The sequence below is a fragment of the Dipodomys merriami genome, unplaced genomic scaffold (assembly GCF_024711535.1).
Source record: "Dipodomys merriami isolate MVZ:Mamm:240054 unplaced genomic scaffold, mDipMer1.0.p SCAF_57, whole genome shotgun sequence".
Taxonomy (NCBI): domain Eukaryota; kingdom Metazoa; phylum Chordata; class Mammalia; order Rodentia; family Heteromyidae; genus Dipodomys; species Dipodomys merriami.
The window spans coordinates 8151432-8168416 of NW_027206146.1; the positions used below are offsets into that span (position 1 = coordinate 8151432).

The following is a 16985-nucleotide window of genomic DNA, read 5'->3' on the forward strand; positions in this document are numbered from 1 at the left end:
TCCATGCGTACCGCCCCCTCTCCCGGGCCCTCCCCCCACCCTGATCGCAGACCCTGAGACCCCAGCCCGGATTGCAACATAGCTCAGACCCCCAAGGCCTCAGGTCAGAAGCCGGGGATCCACACCAAGCAGGTCTGGATGACAGCAGCCCCACGGGGAGCATGCAGGACCCCCACCCAGCAAACCCCACTCACTCCCCAGGAACCAATCACAAACCAGGGGGCTCAGGCCCCATTAACCACCCCAAGGGGTCCCAGGACCAACGTTTATTTACAAAATGCACAAGCCCCGCCCCCCAGCAGGCGGGTGGGGCTTGGGGGGGCGGGGCGCAGCCCCACCCCGCCCGTCAGGACCGCGTGTCCAGCCGGTTCATGTACTCCTGCAGGGCCTTCAGGCGCGCGTCTATCTCAGCCATGTCCACGGCCTGGTGGTCCGAGCTGTACTCTGTGGGCGCAGGCGTGGGGGTGTGAAGCGGACCCCTCATGGTCAGCCCTATGGTCACACCCATGGGTGTGACTGGGAGGGCCCGGCCGGGGTCCCATGCTCACCTTTGATGGGGACCCAGCCCCCCGAGTTGGCCAGGCGTTTCTGATGACCGCTGCGCTCCCGGGGGCTGGGCTTCTGGTGTGGAGGAGAGGGAGAGTCAGGGAGGCACCTGCCCCACACGAGAACCCCAAACCCAGGGCCCAAGTAGCATACATATTAAGTTACATGTGGGGTATCACGGGGGCGGGCAGGGGAACGAGGCCCCGGGTCACACAGGCCTGGAAGGAGGGGCTGGCCTTTCCAATTGAGGAAGACCCACAAACAGCCTCCCCCACCCCCACCCTCCACCCAAGAGCCCCAGTGACATTCCCGGGAGGCACGGAGGTCACTCACAACGTCCTGCCCACTCCAGGGTGTGGGGCTGGCTGGCTTCCTTCGGGCTCGAGAGTGGATGCTGGGAAGATGGAGAATCGAGGCACGTGGAGGGGGTGGAGGGCGGGGCCCGGCCCCTGGCCACTCCCACCTGGCCCCTGTTCAGAGGATCCCGCCCCCAAGCTGGGCAAGAAGACCAATCAATGCAGAAGCCCCGCCCCCTCCAGGAGGGTGGCCCCGCCCTGGGCAGCCAGGGTTACCCTCTGGTGAGGGACTCGGAGAAGTCCTCCAGCTCGCTGGCGGAGCTGGCCGAGGAATAGCGGCTGCGGAAGCTGTCCACTGCGGGGAGAGGAGACCGGGGTGAGCCGGTGGGCCTGGGCCGCCGCCCAGGCCCGCGCCCCCCGTCGGGCCCGTGGTTACCCGAGGAGCTGCGGTGCCGGGAGCGGTTGGCGGCGTCCCCTCGGCCCCTCTCGGTAGCAGGGGGCCGCGTCGGCCGAGACCACGAGACCGAGGGTCCGTCTCCGCTTCCTCCACTGCCTCGGCGGTTCCGCTGCTGCTGCTGCTGCTGCCTGGGAAGCGGGGAGGAGAGGGCCCGGCTGGGCATGGGGCACGGGGGGGGGGGCCGGCAGGGGCGCGGACAGCGGCCGCGGGCACTCACTTCATCCGGATCTCCCTCTGCTTCTTCTCCTTGGCTTTCACGAAGGCCGTGGGGTCGAAGCGTGGCGCGCGACTACCTAGGGCAGAACGGGCTGTGCGGAGGCGGGGGTCACGCGCAGGGCCCCCCGGGCCGGGCAGGACCGCACGGGCACCGACCTGTGGGAGAGGGCGAGGAGCGGGCGGGCCGGCCTCGGCCGCGGGCCCCGCGGCTGCTCTCTCGGGATGAGGAACGGGTGACCCCGCGACCCCGAGACGTGGAGCGCTCCCGGGACAGCGAGGCCCGCTCTTCGCGGGACGCGGGCGGCACCACCGGCGGAGTGCGTCTCCTGAGAGCAAAGGACCGTGGTCACTTTCCCGCCCGCCCGAGCCCACGCCTCAGGGACGCCTTTTTGTCCTTGAACCCCAATCATTCCCGCTGGGTTCCGGTGACCCCAACGGTGAGGAAACATCACCTGATCACCTGGCTCCCGGAGACTCAAGAAAACCTCAGACCCCGCCCACAATTAGTAGCCCAATTCCCATGCCTCAGCAGTTCATCAGGCCCCGCCCACCCCGAGCCCGCCCACCCAAGAAGCCTACCGCAGCCCCCTCCGGGCCCCGCCCATCTCATCTCCCTGTCCCCGCCCACCCCGAGCCCGCCCACCCAAGAAGCCTACCGCAGCCCCCTCCGGTCCCGCCCATCTCATCTCCCTGTCTCCGCCCACACCAAGCCCGCCCACCCACAGAGCCTACCACAGCCCGCCCTCCTCCAGTCCCCGCCCATCTCATCTCCCTGTCTCCGCCCACGCCAAGCCCGCCTACCCACGGAGCCTACCACAGCCCGCCCTCCTCCAGTCCCCGCCCATCTAATCTCCCTGTCTCCGCCCACCCTGAGCCCACCCTTACCCCCTCTTGTACGAGGCCAGCTCCGCGTGGAGCGTCTTTAGCCGGGCTCTCAGGCTCCGCTCCGATGCCTTCACCTCCTCGAGCTGTGAGGATGGAGGAGGAGATCAGGGGCTCCGGTCCAGGCCCAAGTCCACGCCCCTCGCAAGGTGGAGCCCAGGGATGAGAATCCAAGCTAGGGCCCCATCCGCCCATCAGCCCGCCCGCCCCTCACCTCCTTGGCCAGGCGGTGGCAGTCCTGGCTGCGGCGGGTCGAGGTCTGGTGCACGAAGCCCCGCTCCTGCCGTAGCTCCAGCTCCAGGCCCCGCACCACCCCGCGTAGCGCCTCGGCCTCTTGGCGCGCGGCCCGGGCCGCCAGCGCCTCCTCCCGGGAGCGGCCCAGCTGGGCCTCCAGCTCTCGCTTCTCTGCGGCCAGGCGTGACACCCTAGGAGGAGGGAGGAGGGAGGAGGGAGGAGGGAGGAGAGAGGAGGGAGGAGGGAGGGCTGGAATGGTGCCGCATCCCCATTCCCTGCCAGGAGTGGGCAAGGCTCCTGTCTCCTCCCGACCAGGGGGGAACAAGGTCTCCCCACACCTGGTAGAGGGCGATCAAGGTCTTACCATCCCTTCTGTGGGAGGAGGGGTGCGACACATCCCCACCCCACCCCACCCACCAGGTGGAGGAGAGCCCGCCTCACACACAAACCCTACCCCTTTGCAGAGGGGAGGGGAGAAACACAGCTGTGCTCAGCCTGGATCAAACAGATCTCATCAACCTCGGCAGCAGCGCTGGGGTCCATCCTCCCCCCGCCCTCAGCCAGGTCTGTCTTCCACTCACTATTGGGCTCTATTAAATTCAAGTCTGACCAATTCACTATCATGTTCCAAACACTTAATTAGCTGCTTAATTAGCTGTTTTGTTTTTTGAGCCAGGGTCTCAATGTAGATAGATCCTCCTGCCTCCAGCCCACGAGTACTGGGATTGCAGTGTGCACCAACACACCCAGCTGCGCCAGCTCTATTTATGATAGCAAAAAAAGTTTAAGAAAACCATCATCAGAACCCAAGGAAGCCAGGCACTTGTGGCTCAGGCCTGTCATCCTATCTACTCAGGAAGCTGAGATATGAGTATCAAGGTTCAAAGCCAGCCTAGACAGGAAAGTCTATGAGACTCCAATAAACTATTCCCCAAAAAACTGGAAGTAGAACTGTGGCTCCAGTAGTAGAGTGCTAGCCTTGAGCACAAAAACTGAAGGACAATGCCCTGGCTCTGAGTTTAAGCTCTAAGACTTTCACTTAAAAAAAAAGACATGGGGCTGGGAAGGTGGCTCAGTGGTAGGGCACTTACACTTGCCTTGCATGCCTGAGGCCCTGGGTTTGATTCCTCAGCACCACATAAGCAAAAAGAAAAAAGAAAAAAGCCGGAAGTGGCGCTGTGGCTCAAGTGGTAGAGCACTAGCCTTGAGCTGAAGAGCTGAGGGACAGCACCCTGGCCCAGAGTTCAGGTCCCACGACCGGACCCCCCCCAAAAAAAAAAGACAAGAATGGAGGATTAATCAGTGATGTCAAACAATGATTACAAACACTAAAAAAATTAAAAAGGATCTAATTAGATGAATATGTAATAATATAAAATCAATCATGCAAATATCAATGTAATGCATATTTATTTAAAGAACACACAAAAGTCCACCAAGCCCAGCACTGGTGATTCACCCCTGTAATACTAGCTACTGAGGAGGCTGAGATCTAAGGATCACAGTTCAAAGCCAGCCAGGGCAGGAAAGTCCGTGAGACTCTTATCTCCAATAAACCACTCAAAAACCGGAAGTGGCATTGTGACTCACGCAGTAGAGCACTCACCTTGAGCTGAAGAGCGCAGGGACAGTGCCCAAGCCCAGAGTTCAAGCCCCACGACTGACAAAAAAAAAAAAAAAAAGTCCACCAAGATGGGTAAAATCTACAAAAAGTGTGACAGAATATTACTGAGTCATTAAATAAAACCCAAATAAACAGAGATACTCTCTTTATAGTCTGGAATACTCACTATTTATAAAGATGCCATCTGTTCTCAAGCTGTTCTATTAAAAAATTATTACAACCTAGCTGGGCAGCAGTGACTCACACCTACAATGCTAGCTAGCTACTCAGGAGGCTGAGATCTGAGGACTATGGTTCAAAGCCAGCCAGAACAAGAAAGTCCAAGAAACTCATCTCTAATTAACCACCAAAAAGCCAGAAATGGAGCTCTATATATAGCTCAAGTGGTAGAGCATCAGCCTTGCGTGCAATACCTAAGGGACAATACCCAGGCCCTGAGTTCAAGCCCCAAGTCTAGCACATTCACACACAAAAAAGGCAGGCCCAGAACCAGAGAGCTAAGGAGGGGCAGCCAGAGTAGGTGCACGTGGAGTCCCCGCAGTGCATGATGGGACATGCCCCTCCCAGACTCACTGCTCCCGCAGGTGCCAGATCTCCGTCTCCCTCGTCTCCCTCGAGTCCCTCGTGTCCCGGGTGTTCTGGCCATCCAGCCCTCGAAGGCGGCTCAGCTCCTCCTTCAGTGAGCGGATGATGCCCTGGAGAACCACAGGGTCTGGCTTGCCCTGGTACGGGAGGGGCAGCGGGTAGTGAATCCTGAGGAGGGGGATTAAAATCGTGGCATCTCAGAGACTAAGAATCTACCCCAGGAAAATAGCAGGGTGCAGAGAATACCAGTGAGCAGGACAACACAGGCCCCAACTCCCATTCTAATGCTGTCCTGGTGGACATCCTTGCCCGCCCCTTACTCCATCTGTGCTTCACCCCAAAAGTCTCTAATGTATGCAGCCTGAGGGCACTGGGACAGGGATCCCAGGTGTAGTAGCAAGCAATGTCCTTGTCACCTGCTGGAGTAGACTGGCATTGTGTCCCCTGTAGAAAACACCAGAGCTCTGTGAGAGAATGGGCTTGGCTTGCCCTGACACCCCTTGGCTGGGAGGAGGGGTGTGATATTTAAATACCCCACCGAAGTTCTGGGTTCTTTTTTTTTTTTTTTTTTGGGTCCGGTCATGGGGCCTGAACTCTGGGCCTGGGCGCTGTCCCTCAGCTCTTCAGCTCAAGGCTAGCACTCTACTACTTGAGCTACAGCACTACTTCCACTTTTTTCTTTTTGCTTATGTGGTGCTGAGGAATCGAACCCAGGGCCTCAGGCATGCAAGGCAAGCGCTCTACCACTGAGCTACCTTCCCAGCCCCCTCTTAGTTCTTTTCAGGCATACTCAACCACCTACAATTCACTCAGGCCAGGGAACTTCCCACCTGATAACCCAGGAGCTACTTATTAGCAGATACTCCAGCCACTCCCTGCTGCCTGCCAGATCCTTTTCCCAGCATCCTTTTCACTTGAACTCTTCTAGCCAAATACTGTGGGAACATTTTTTTTTTTTTTTTGGTCAGTCGTGGGCCTGAACTCTGGGCGTGGGCACTGTCCCTCAGCTCTTCAGCTTAAGGCTAGCGCTCTACCACTTGAGCCACAGCACCACTTTTGGCTTTTTCTGTTTATGTGGTGCTGAGGAATTGAACCCAGGGCCTCATGCATGCATAGTAAGCACTATACCACTGAGCCACCATCCCAGCCCCCAAACATTTTGGTTTCCCTGATAAAAATCAGCAGATTCAGCCAGGTACTGATGGCTCATGCCTTTCATCCTAGCTACTTGGGAGGCTGAGATCTCAGGATCTCTGTTCAAAGCCAGCTCTGGTAGGCAAGTGCTGTGAGACTATTAGCTCCAATGAACCACCAGAAAAACTGGAAGTGGTGCTATGGCTCAAGTGGTAGAGCACTAGGCTTAAGCAAAAGAGCTCAGGGAAAATGCCCAGGCCCTGAATTCAAGTCCCAAGACTGACCAAAAAAAAAAAAATCAGATTCATTCAATTAGCAAACACAGCTTGAGCCTCTTCTGGCTGCGTTGCTACAGGTGCAATAGCTGGATGTCCAATAGAAGACAAATACAGGCTCACAAAATCAACATGTTAGGAGTGATATAGGAAATTAAAAGCAAAAAGAAGAGTCTGAATCCCTAAGGGAAATGTTGAAGAACTGCCAGCTCATCTAGATGTGGTCAAGTATATTTGTTTAAATTAACTGGTAATGCTTATTTTACTACTTGTACTCCCACAGCAAGGACTCCAAAGGCATGGCTGGTGGCCCCTGCCCACCTGTCAAACTCCACGGAGTAGATGAGGATGAGGTAGCGCTTGGAGTTGAGCTGGGCTGATCTGGGGGCCAGCGTGCTGGGGCGGCCCCCCAGCTTGCGACTCCGAAGGGTCTCCAGGTCTGTGTAGGTCAGCAGGTCCAGGGTGACCGACTCGCTGCTCTGTTGAGGATAGGGAGGAATGAACTGTCCCCATCCAATCTCTGGGGGGTGGAGGGTCCCCAAGACCCTCTCCGGAGTCCATAAGGCCCAAAATGATTCTAACACAGACACAGATATGTGCCCTTTTCATTGGGGGTGGGGATGGGGGAAAGGTGATAGCAAACCTGCAGGTGACAATGCTGCCCCCTGGTGGGAACCAAGCCAGCTGCACCCAAGAGGGTGCAGTTAACTACAATGTTCAATATTACAGTTCTCCTTTTACTTCCCTCACATGGGTGTAAAGCAGTATTTTCCTATATATTTTTCAACCAAAGCATATCACAACAGACCGAACACAAGAAAAGTACATGCAAGCTGGGTGCCAGGGGCTCACACCTGTTATCCTAGCTACTCAGGAAGCTGAGATCTGAAGATCACAGTTCAAAGCTAGCTTGGGCAGGAAAGGCTGTGAGACTCTTTATCTCCAATGAGCCACTGGAAAACTGGAATTGGCACTGTGGCTCAAGTGTAGAGCACTCGCCTTCAGCTGAAGAGCTGAGGGAGAGCACTCAGGCCCAGAGTTCAAGCCCCATGACCGACCAAAAAAAAAAAAATTACATGCAAATCCAATGGCGTTCTATTTTTTTTTTTTTTTTGTCGGTCGTGGGGCTTGAACTCTGGGCCTGGGCGCTGTCCCTCAGCTCTTCAGCTCAAGGCGAGTGCTCTACCACTTGAGCCACAGCGCCACTTCTGGTTTTCTGGTGGTTTATTGGAGATAGGAGTCTCATGGTCTTTCTTGCCAGGGCTGGCTTTGAACCACGATCCTCAGATCTCAGCCTCCTGAGTAGCTAGGATTACAGGCGTGAGCCACCAGCGCCTGGCTGGCGTTCTATTTTAAAGCAAAGACTTTTGTATTCTTCTTTAGTACTGAGGCTTGAACTCAAGGGTCTATACTTAGTCAACTGGTATTCTATCATTTGAGCACACTTTCAGCCTGGCATTTTGATGAGGATTTTGAAGAAAGAGTCTCAACAGCTTTTCTGTCCAGGCTGGCCTTACACTGTGATCCTCTGATCTCAGCCTCATGAGAAGTTAGGATTATAGGGGTAAGCCACTGGCATTCAGCTAAACCAGAAATTAAAAAGACTTGGAAGGGCTGAGGCATCAGATTCCAACCTGAGCAGCCAACAAAAATGTAAAATGAGCCAGAGACTGGCAGCTCACGTCTATCATCCTAGCTACCTGGAAGACTGAGATTTGAGTACTGAGGTTCAAAGCCAGCAGGAAAGTCTATGAAACTCTTATCTACAATTAAACCACCAGAAAACTGCAAGTGGAGTTGTAGCTCAAAGTGGTAGAGCACTAGCCTTGAGCAAAAAAGAGCTCAGGGACAAGCCCAGGCCCTGAGGTCAAGTCCCACGACCCACAACAACTCAAATGTGAAATGATGATACATCTCCAAGTTTTGGTTTTGGAAAATATATTATGCATTAAAATGTTAGCCAGGCACAAGTAAGTGCCCCATGCCTGTAATCTAGCTACTTAGGAGGCTGAGATCTGAGGATCACGGTTTGAAGCCAGCCCAGGCAGAAAAGTCCATGAGATTCTTATCTTCAATAAAAACTACTCAGAAGAAGCTGGAAGTGGCACTGTGATTTAAATGGTAGAGCACTAGCCTTGAGCAAAAAAGAAGCTTCAGGACAGGGCCCAGGCCCAGGTTTCAAGCCCCAGGATGGGCAAAAAATCAAAAAATAAAAATGTTTAGGGCTGGGAAGGTGGCTCAGGGTAGAGCGCTTGCCTTGCATGCATGAGGCCCTAGGTTCGATCCCTCAGCACCACATAAGCAAAAAGAAAAAAGCCGGAAGTGGTGCTGTGGCTCAAGTGGTAGAGCGCTAGCCTTGAGCTGAAGAGCTGAGGGACAGCGCCCAGGCCCAGAGTTCAGGTCCCATGACCGGACCCAAAAAAAAAAAAAGTTTAGATTTACATTTTCTCTCTCTCTCTCTTTTTGCCGGTCATGGGGCCTGAACTCTGGGCCTGGGCACTATCCCTCAGCCCTTCAGCTCAAGGCTAGTGCTCTACCACTTGAGCTGCAACGCCACTTCCGGCTTTTTCTTATTTGGTGCTAAGGAATCAAACCCAGGGCTTCATGCTTGCAAGGCAAGCACTCTACCACTGAGCCACCTTCCTAGCCTCGCCCTTCCCCCCTCCCCCATTTTTTTGTCAGTTATGGGGCTTGCACAGTGGGCCTGGGCACTGTCCCTGAGTTCTTCAGCTCAGGGTGAGTGTTCTACCAATTAAGCCACAGCACCACTTCCAGTCTCTGAGTGGTTTATTAGAGATAAAAGTTTCATGGACTTCTCTGCCTGGGCTAGCTTTGAACTGGGATCCTTAGAGCTCAGACTCCTGAGTAGCTAGGATTTCAGGTATGAGCCACTGGCACCTGGCTTTTTTTTTTGTGCCAGTCTTGGGGCTTGAACTCAGGTCCTGGGCACAGTCCCTGAGCTCCTTTTGCTTAAGACTAACTCTCTACTACTTGAGCTAAAGTGCCACTTCCAGCTTTTTGGGGATAGTTTATTGGAGATAAGAGTCTCATGGACTTTTCTGCCCAGGCTGGCTTTGAAGGTGGTCTTCAGATCTCAGCCTCCAGAGTAGCTAGGGTTACAGGTGTGAGCCACCAGAGCCTGGCTCTGAATATTCTATATAAGAGTAATCATCATCCAACTCATAATAAACCATTTGTATTTGAGAAAGATGAGAAAGCCTGGTCTCTTCATGAAACAGAAGACATCTCCCCCAGGAGTCTGGTCAAGAGAGCCCTCCCCTAGCATCACCAAGCACTCTGGGGACCAGCATCCTCCCTCTCCCTCCCCCAGCTCCTTACGTGGGTGAGAGCCGACTCCATCATGTTACAGAAGATACTGAACTGCTTGAAGTTCCCTGTCTTGTGAGTCAGGTCTTCAATGACTAGGTGGGAAGAAAAGTCTCTCTAAGCCAGGCACCCGCAGTTCACACCTGTCATCCTAGCTACTCAGGAGGCTGAGATCTGAGGATCATGGTTCAAAGCCAGCCCGGGCAGGAAAGTCTGTGAAACTCTTATTTCCGATTAACCACCAGAAAACTGGAAGTGGTCCTCTGGCTCAAGTAGTAGCGCGCTTGCCTTGAGCCGAAGAGCTCAGGGACTGGGCTCAGGCCCCCAATTCAAGCCCCACAACCGACAAAAAGAAAAAGAAAAAAAAATCTCTCTTGAAGTCTGACCATTTGCCCCGGCTAAGGGCCAAGCATCCAAGGTCTTCCTCATTCCCCACCTTTGGTTCTTGTGGCCTGAGGAAATAGGGCCTCCACCCCTCCCCACCTTGGAAAGGCGAGAGGAGGGACTATCATCTGTCTCATTGGTTGGCTTCATCTTCCGGGGAGCAGCTGATCCCAGTGGGGGGAGAGGTAAGCCCACCCCACAGTGCCATACTCACAGCTGGCATCGAACTCGCCCCGCCACTGGTCAGCCGTCATGCGGTCCTCCACCTCCAGCTCCAGTACCTGCCCAGAAACCACCATGCGCACTGCATGCTCCACACCACGGAAGACATAGTCCACCTGCAGGCCAGCTGGCTGGTCCATGGGCCCCGTCACTGGAGAAGGCAAGGGGGTGGAGGGACTGAGGACCCAGACTCTGGAGCTGACAGGCCCAGGATGCACCTCCTCATCCACCACATGTCATCCATCACTCATCAGCCAAGGCACTTTGGGAGAAGGACTTGAGGGCAAACTGGAAAGGGGGGACCATCAGTGCTGGGGCTCAGAGGGGACATCTGAGCAGAGCTGAAGGGGGTGAGTGAGGGAACTGGGTAGTCATCTGGATGGAGAAAGAACTCCAGATCCAAAAAGCTGGAAGTGGTGGCTCAAGTGGTAGAGCACTAGCCTTGAGCTGAAGAGCTGAGGGACAGTGCCCAGGCCCAGAGTTCGGGCCCCATGACCGGACCCAAAAAAAAAAAAAAAGTTTTGGGGCTGGGAAGGTGGCTCAGTGGTAGAGCACTTGCCTTGCATGCCTGAGGCCCTGGGTTCGATTCCTCAGCACCACATAAGCAAAAAGAAAAAAGCCGGAAGTGGCACTGTGGCTCAAGTGGTAGAGTGCTAGCCTTGAGCTGAAGAGCTGAGGGATAGCGCCCAGGCCCAGAGTTCAGGCCCCACGACCGGACCCAAAAAAAAAAAAAAAAAAAAAAAGAACTCCAGATCCAGCAACCGATGATACCCTGAGCTCATTTGCACTGAATTAAGCAGTGATTCCTCAGTCCTGTGAGTATAAACACCCAACCTTAATAGCAAGAGTTACAATTGTGAAGAAACCCATTACAAACGGCTGGGCTGGGGGAGGATCAGACCTCTGCCCTCCCCCCAGGATTGTAGATGGCGGTTCACAACAAGGTCCCTGGCTGCCTGGGTTTCCATCCTTACTTAACCTCTCCATGGGCCAGAGTTCCTAGCCATAATTGGGTGACAGCCTAGGGCTGGGAGAGTGCTGAGAGAAACCACATTATACCTTTAACATACTCAGTCTCCAGGATATGAATGGGGAATCTGAGGCTGCGCAAGAAAAGGAGGCTGCAACCTGGGCACTGGTGGCTTACACCTCTAACCCTAGCTACTCAGGAGGCTGAGATCTGAGGATCACAGTTCAAAGCCAGCCTGGGCAGGAAAGTCCATGAGACTCTTATCTCCAATAAACCACCAGAAAACTGGAAGTGGTACTGTGGCTCAAGAGGTAGAGCGCTCACCTTGAGCTGAAGAGCTGAGGAACAGTGCCCAGGCCCAGAGTTCAAGCCCCATGACCAACCAAAACCAAAACAAACCAACAACAACAACAACAAAAGGAGCCCGCAGCTTCATCAAAAATAGACCCTCCATAATTCACACTGCCAGCACTGTCCCATGGACAGCAAAGAGAAGCACCACAACTCAAGGTCTGTGATTTTTTTTAACCTGTCCAAAGTACTTCAGTATTTGAATATCTAACAAGGTTTTTGGACTCTTCCAAAATAAACAGACCTACAGGATTTTTGTTTTTGTTTTTGTCAGTCTTGGGGCCTAAACTCAGGGCCTAGGCGCTGTCCCTCAGCTATTCAGCTCAAGGCAAGGGAGGGCTTTACTGCTTGAGTCACAGAGCCACTTCCGGTTTTCTGGTGGTTAATTGGAGATACGAGTCTCATGGACTTTCCTGCTCAGGCTGGCTTTGAACTGTGATCCTCAGATCTCAGCCTCCTGAGTAGCTAGGATTACAGGCATGAGCCATTGGTGCCAGGCTTAGACCTACAAGCTTTTGCAAATAATATTAGGGGCTCCTAGGATACCAGTCCCTAAATCCATCCACAGATCCCCTTTGTCAGAGGTCCAAGGACCTTTGCTTGAGCCCACAGGTCCCAGGTACCTCTCTGTGTCTACATCAGAGCTCTTAACTTTGAGGGGTGAGTCTAAGGTGCTTTTTGAAAGGCTACATGAAATCTAGGGGCCCCTAACAATTATGCCTTCATGTTCTGGGAGTTCTGCGGTATCAATTGGTAATCCCAGATCTTGTTGCTAACATTTCAATGTGTCCTTCATTCTCTGACCGCTGGGCAGTCCAGGCCCCGCCCCTCACACTTCATGGGCCAATCAGCTACCCCACAATCCAGGTTACCAAAACATTACAGGTTACTAAGACATTGGAAAAGCCCTGCGGAGGTTAACTGAAGCAGGATCCCCACACACCCCAATCCCCAACTGGGCCCTCCCTTTCCTACCTTATCAAGGTAGGAAGGAGCCCCATTCTGAGGTGCCAAGTGTCCCTACAGCTCCCACATGGCCACCTCCACCTCCCCTTTGTGCTGTTTCCCAGAAACCAGCCCCTCTACCCACAAAGTCATCCCCTCTCCAACCTACTCTCCCACACTGTGGGGGACAGAGAATGTTGGTCATGTGTCATCTGTATGTGTGTGTGTGTGTGTGTGTGTGTGTGCGTGTGTGTGTCTCTCTTTCTCTCTCTCTCTCTCACACACACACACACTACTGGTCAGGACTCTGCCACACACACATTTGCCCAGTTCTAATCCATGCATATCCCACTCCCCTTTTTTTTTTTTGTCAGTCGTGGGGCTTGAACTCTGGGCCTGGGTGCTGTCCCTTAGCTCTTCAGCTCAAGGCGAATGTTCTACTGCTTGAGCCACAGCGCCACTTCTGGTTTTCTGGTGGTTTATTGGAGATAAGAGTTTCACGGACTTTCATGCCCGGGCTGGCTTTGAACCATAATCCTCAGAGCTCAGCCTCCTGAGTAGCTAGGATTATAGGCATGAGCCACGGGCACCGGCTCTGCATATCCCACTTTTGATCATCCTCAAATTTCCAGTGTCTCCTCCAAATTGTATGCAAAGCCCCACCCCCTTGCAAACACACATTTCCCACCTCTCCTCCTGAGCCCCCTCCCCCATCCCAGCCCTGGCCCTCTACCTGCATCCTCCCTCCTCGCTCTGTGACTTGTGGCCCATCCTGGTAGCTGACTTCATTCCAGTTCCAGGGCTCTGCTGGGTCCTCTTCTTCACCTCAGCCTCCTAACTCCAAATCCCAGCCATGCCTTCAAGGCTCACTCTTGCCAGTCATTCAGTCTGATGACATCACTCCCAGCCAGCCAGCAGGCAAGCATCCTCTCTGGTCTATCCACTGACCCCAGTGATTCCCAACGCTACACACAGGCACTCAATCTCCATCTTTCATGAAGGAGGGCAGTTCTGCTGTGCTGGCTCTTCCCCTGCCCTCACTCAGGGCCACAGCTGAGAGGCCTCCATGTTGGGCTCTTCCAAGACCACACCACTGATTCCCACACCCCTATAGGCAAATCGCCATCCCAACCACCTCCTCCTGCTGGTCATTTGCCCCCCACCACATATTCCAGCCCAGCAACATCCCAGGGGCACTGTCACGCAGGATACCCTCCCACCCCACACACACAGGGCATGGCATGGGTGTCCCTCTGCACCCTCACTCTGAGCACCCCTACCCACAGCCCAGGCAGATCGGAGCACTACCCAGGGATGCTTCCATTGAGCCATACCATCAGCCCAGCTTTTTTTTTGCCGATCACCCAGAGATAAAGAGTGTCTCACAATTTTCTGCCCCCACTGGCTATAAACTTGAATCTTCAGATCTCAGCCTCCTGAGTATCTAGAATTAGAGGTGTGATCTGCCATTAACTGGGTTTGGGGTGGAAGCTGATCTGAATCCTCTGCTCTCGGCCTCTTGAGTATCTAGGATTACAGATCTAATTGGCTATCAGCTGGGTTTGGAGTGGACGCTGAGTGGGGAAACCACAAGTTTAAGATTGAATGTCAGGGGCTGGGAAGGTGGCTCAGTGGTAGAGCACTTGCCTTGCATGCATGAGGCCCTGGGTTCGATTCCTCAGCACCACATAAGCAAAAAGAAAAAAAGCTGTAAGTGGCGCTGTGGCTCAAGTGATAGAGCGCTAGCCTTGAGCTGAAGAGCTGAGGGACAGCGCCCAGGCCCAGAGTTCAGGCCCTACGACTGGACCCCCCCCAAAAAAAAGACTGAATGTCAGTTGAACTCCCAATAAGAGAAGAGTGGGGTGGGCGGGAATGTGGCTTAGTGGTAGAGTGATTGCCTAGCATTCATGAAACCCTGGGTTCCTTTCCTCAATACCACATAACCGGAAGTGGCACTGTGGTTCAAGTGGTAGAGAGCTAGCCTTGAGCTGAAGAGCTGAGGGACAGGGACCATGTTCAGAGTTCAAGCCTCAGGTCCGGCAAAAAAAGGGAAAAAAAATAAAGAGAAAAGTGGGCCATTGGATACAGGAGTATGGAATTCAGGGCAGAGATCAGGGCAGAAAGAGACAAAGGTAAAGAGTGTGAAGCAGGCCGAACACTGGTGGCTCACACCTGTAATCCCTACCTATTCCGGAGGCTGAGATCTGTGGATGGAGGTTCAAAGCCAAGCCGGGCAGAAATGTCTATAAGACTCTTATCTCCAATTAACCACCAGAAAACCGGAAATGGAACTGTGGCTCTAAGTAGTAGAGTGCCAGCCTTGAGCCAAACAGCTCAGGGACAGTGCCCAAGCCCTGAGTTCAAACTCCATGACAGAAGAGAGAAAAAAAGTGACGTTTCAAATTGAATGATCTAGAAAGACAAACAATGAGGTCAACTCCATCAACGATGAAACTCCAAACTCAGGCACGGGTTTAAATTCACCAACAGCTCCTACAGAAGCAGGGCCAGGGACAGAACCAAGATCCAAACTAGAGCAATCTGAGGTCAGAACTCAACACATTTTCCCCCCTCTATCTCTCGGTGTAGCCCAGGCTGTCCTCAAACTCAGGATTCCCCAACCTTCATCTCCTGAGTGCTGGGATTACACACTTGCCACCACCATGCCAAGCCAGAACCCACCAAATGGTAGATGATGAAGAGTTAGCAGTTGGGAATGTGTGGCTCAAGTGGTGGAGCGCCCTGCCTAGCTAGTGCCAGGCCCTAAATCCAACCTCCACCCCCAAAACACACACACGTTAAACGCACCTCTGGACTGATTACAAGAGGGGCTCTCGCTATTCTGCGATCTCCTGAATTACAACTTCACCCCCCCCCCACCATTCAAGACCCTTCTTACAACTCCCCCCCCCATTACATACTCACCCTCGGCCCCCTGACCTCTCATTCGAGCTCCTATCCGTGTTACTGGGAACCCCTCTCCCTACGCCCACACTGCCGGGCCAGGTGCCCTCCATAGCCCACTCTTCACCTAGGAGCCCCCTGCCCGGAGCTCCACGGTCCCCGGCCGCCTCTCACCTTCTCCCGGGACTCCTCTCCTCGCGAGCGGTTCAACTGCCGAAGCTCCAGCCCCGCCCCAGGATCCGGCTTTCTCACTCTTGATTGGCCTTCGCTAACCAGCAACCACGTTTTCATTCGTTGGTAAAGATGCCAGTCACTATATCCCGCCCATCCCCTCCAAGAGAATCCGCCTCCCGAAGCTTTCCATTGGCCAATTTGGAAGAGGTGTTCCTGAGTAGGTTTTGGGAAATTCCCTGTCTTCCTTCTCGCTCTTTCTCTCCTCCAATCACAACTAGCTAATGCAACTGTCAGTCACAGAAAAGGTTAGTGTGGAATGTCCCAGAAGTATCTCTTGACCCCGCCCACCACCCCCTGCGGCAAGTAGACCACGCCCACGAGGGGCGGGGCTGGAGAGGGGAGTCCGGTGTGTGAATTCACCAAAAGCTGCGGGAACTTTTCTCCACCGAAAAGGCCGGCTGAGCTTTCTTTTTGCCTCCCGTGCATTTCAAGCTCGAACTAAAACCCTGTGCGGTCAGTCGTTGGTCATATGTAAAGTTTACACCTGCTCTCTAGCTTGGACCTCCCTTCCAAATTCAGGTTCCTGAATTCACTTTTCTCTAGCTGTTTTCCACCGGAATCTAATGGACAGCTCCATACTTTTTGTGCACAGCTGAACTTCTGGCTTCTCGCCTCCCCCAACCCCCTTGCGATCCATTTCATCACTTAAATAGAAACTTCATCCCAGCAGCTGTTCTCAGATCAAAAACTTCTGGAAATGATTTTGATTCCTTCCCTCCCTTCCTCCTTCCTTCCCTCCCTCTGACACCCAATCCATCAGCAAAGTCTGTCAGTTCTGCCTTCGGAATATATGCAGATTCTAAGCCCTCCTCCACTCTTCCGTGCTGTCACCTCTCATTCAAAGTATTTTTAAACCTTTCACTAAAAAGCTCTCTGGCAAGCCGGGGGCCTGGGTTCAGTTCCCAACCTGAAGGTGAGAATGGGGTGAAGAGTCTTGGGTGGAAATTAAGATATAGCCAACTTCTGCAAAGAGACACCTGCTATCTATCATGCATTCGCACCGCACTAATCGCATGGTGAGTTGAGCTGTCCACCAGCAGATGAATGGATACAGAAAATATACATCACTGGAATATTATTCAGTGATTTTATTTGATTTGATTTTTTTTTTTTTTTTTTTGTCGGTCGTGGGGCTTGAACTCTGGGCCTGAGTGCTGTCCCTCAGCTCTTCAGCTCAAGGCGAGCGCTCTACCACTTGAGCTACAGCGCCACTTCCGGTTTTCTGGAGGTTTATTGGAGATAGGAGTCTCACGGTCTCTCCTGCCCGGGCTGGCTTTGAACCGCGATCCTCAGATCTCAGCCTCCTGAGTAGCTAGGATTACAGGCGTGAGCCACCAGCGCCCAGCTTGATTTGATTTTTTATATCCAGTGATTTTTAAAAATCAAAGAAGCCCTGCGC

The 16985-nt window shown here is 53.6% G+C and overlaps 1 protein-coding gene across 4 annotated transcripts; it reads right to left on the reverse strand.

Moving 5' to 3' along the window:
• Window positions 1-258: 258 nt before the first annotated feature.
• Window positions 259-15572, reverse strand: LOC138812583 (centrosomal protein CCDC61-like). Of its 4 annotated transcripts, none has more exons than XM_070000550.1 (14): window positions 15527-15572; window positions 10175-10333; window positions 9589-9671; window positions 6571-6728; window positions 4829-5008; window positions 2612-2822; window positions 2401-2483; window positions 1672-1841; window positions 1517-1592; window positions 1279-1427; window positions 1119-1197; window positions 880-940; window positions 549-621; window positions 259-444 (listed from the first exon to the last, which is right to left on the reverse strand). In XM_070000550.1, exons 2-14 carry the CDS (start codon window positions 10320-10322, stop codon window positions 347-349), a joined length of 1569 nt encoding a protein of 522 aa, XP_069856651.1. In that variant the 5' UTR covers window positions 10323-10333; window positions 15527-15572; the 3' UTR covers window positions 259-346. The 4 variants fall into 4 exon arrangements, with proteins under 4 accessions (XP_069856651.1, XP_069856652.1, XP_069856650.1 ...); XM_070000551.1 differs by having other exon boundaries at window positions 15480-15532; XM_070000549.1 differs by lacking the exon at window positions 15527-15572 and adding an exon at window positions 15374-15463.
• Window positions 15573-16985: the final 1413 nt, after the last annotated feature.

Excerpts from the sequence above, each read along its gene's own strand:
- LOC138812583 (XM_070000549.1), bottom strand. The coding sequence starts at position 15,395 with ATGAGAGGTCAGGGGGCCGAGG. Across the intron at positions 2,484-2,611 it reads GCCACCGCCTGGCCAAGGAG|CTCGAGGAGGTGAAGGCATC; the intron begins GTGAGGGGCGGG and ends CCATCCTCACAG. Across the intron at positions 622-879 it reads CCTGGAGTGGGCAGGACGTT|AAGCCCAGCCCCCGGGAGCG; the intron begins GTGAGTGACCTC and ends CCTCCACACCAG.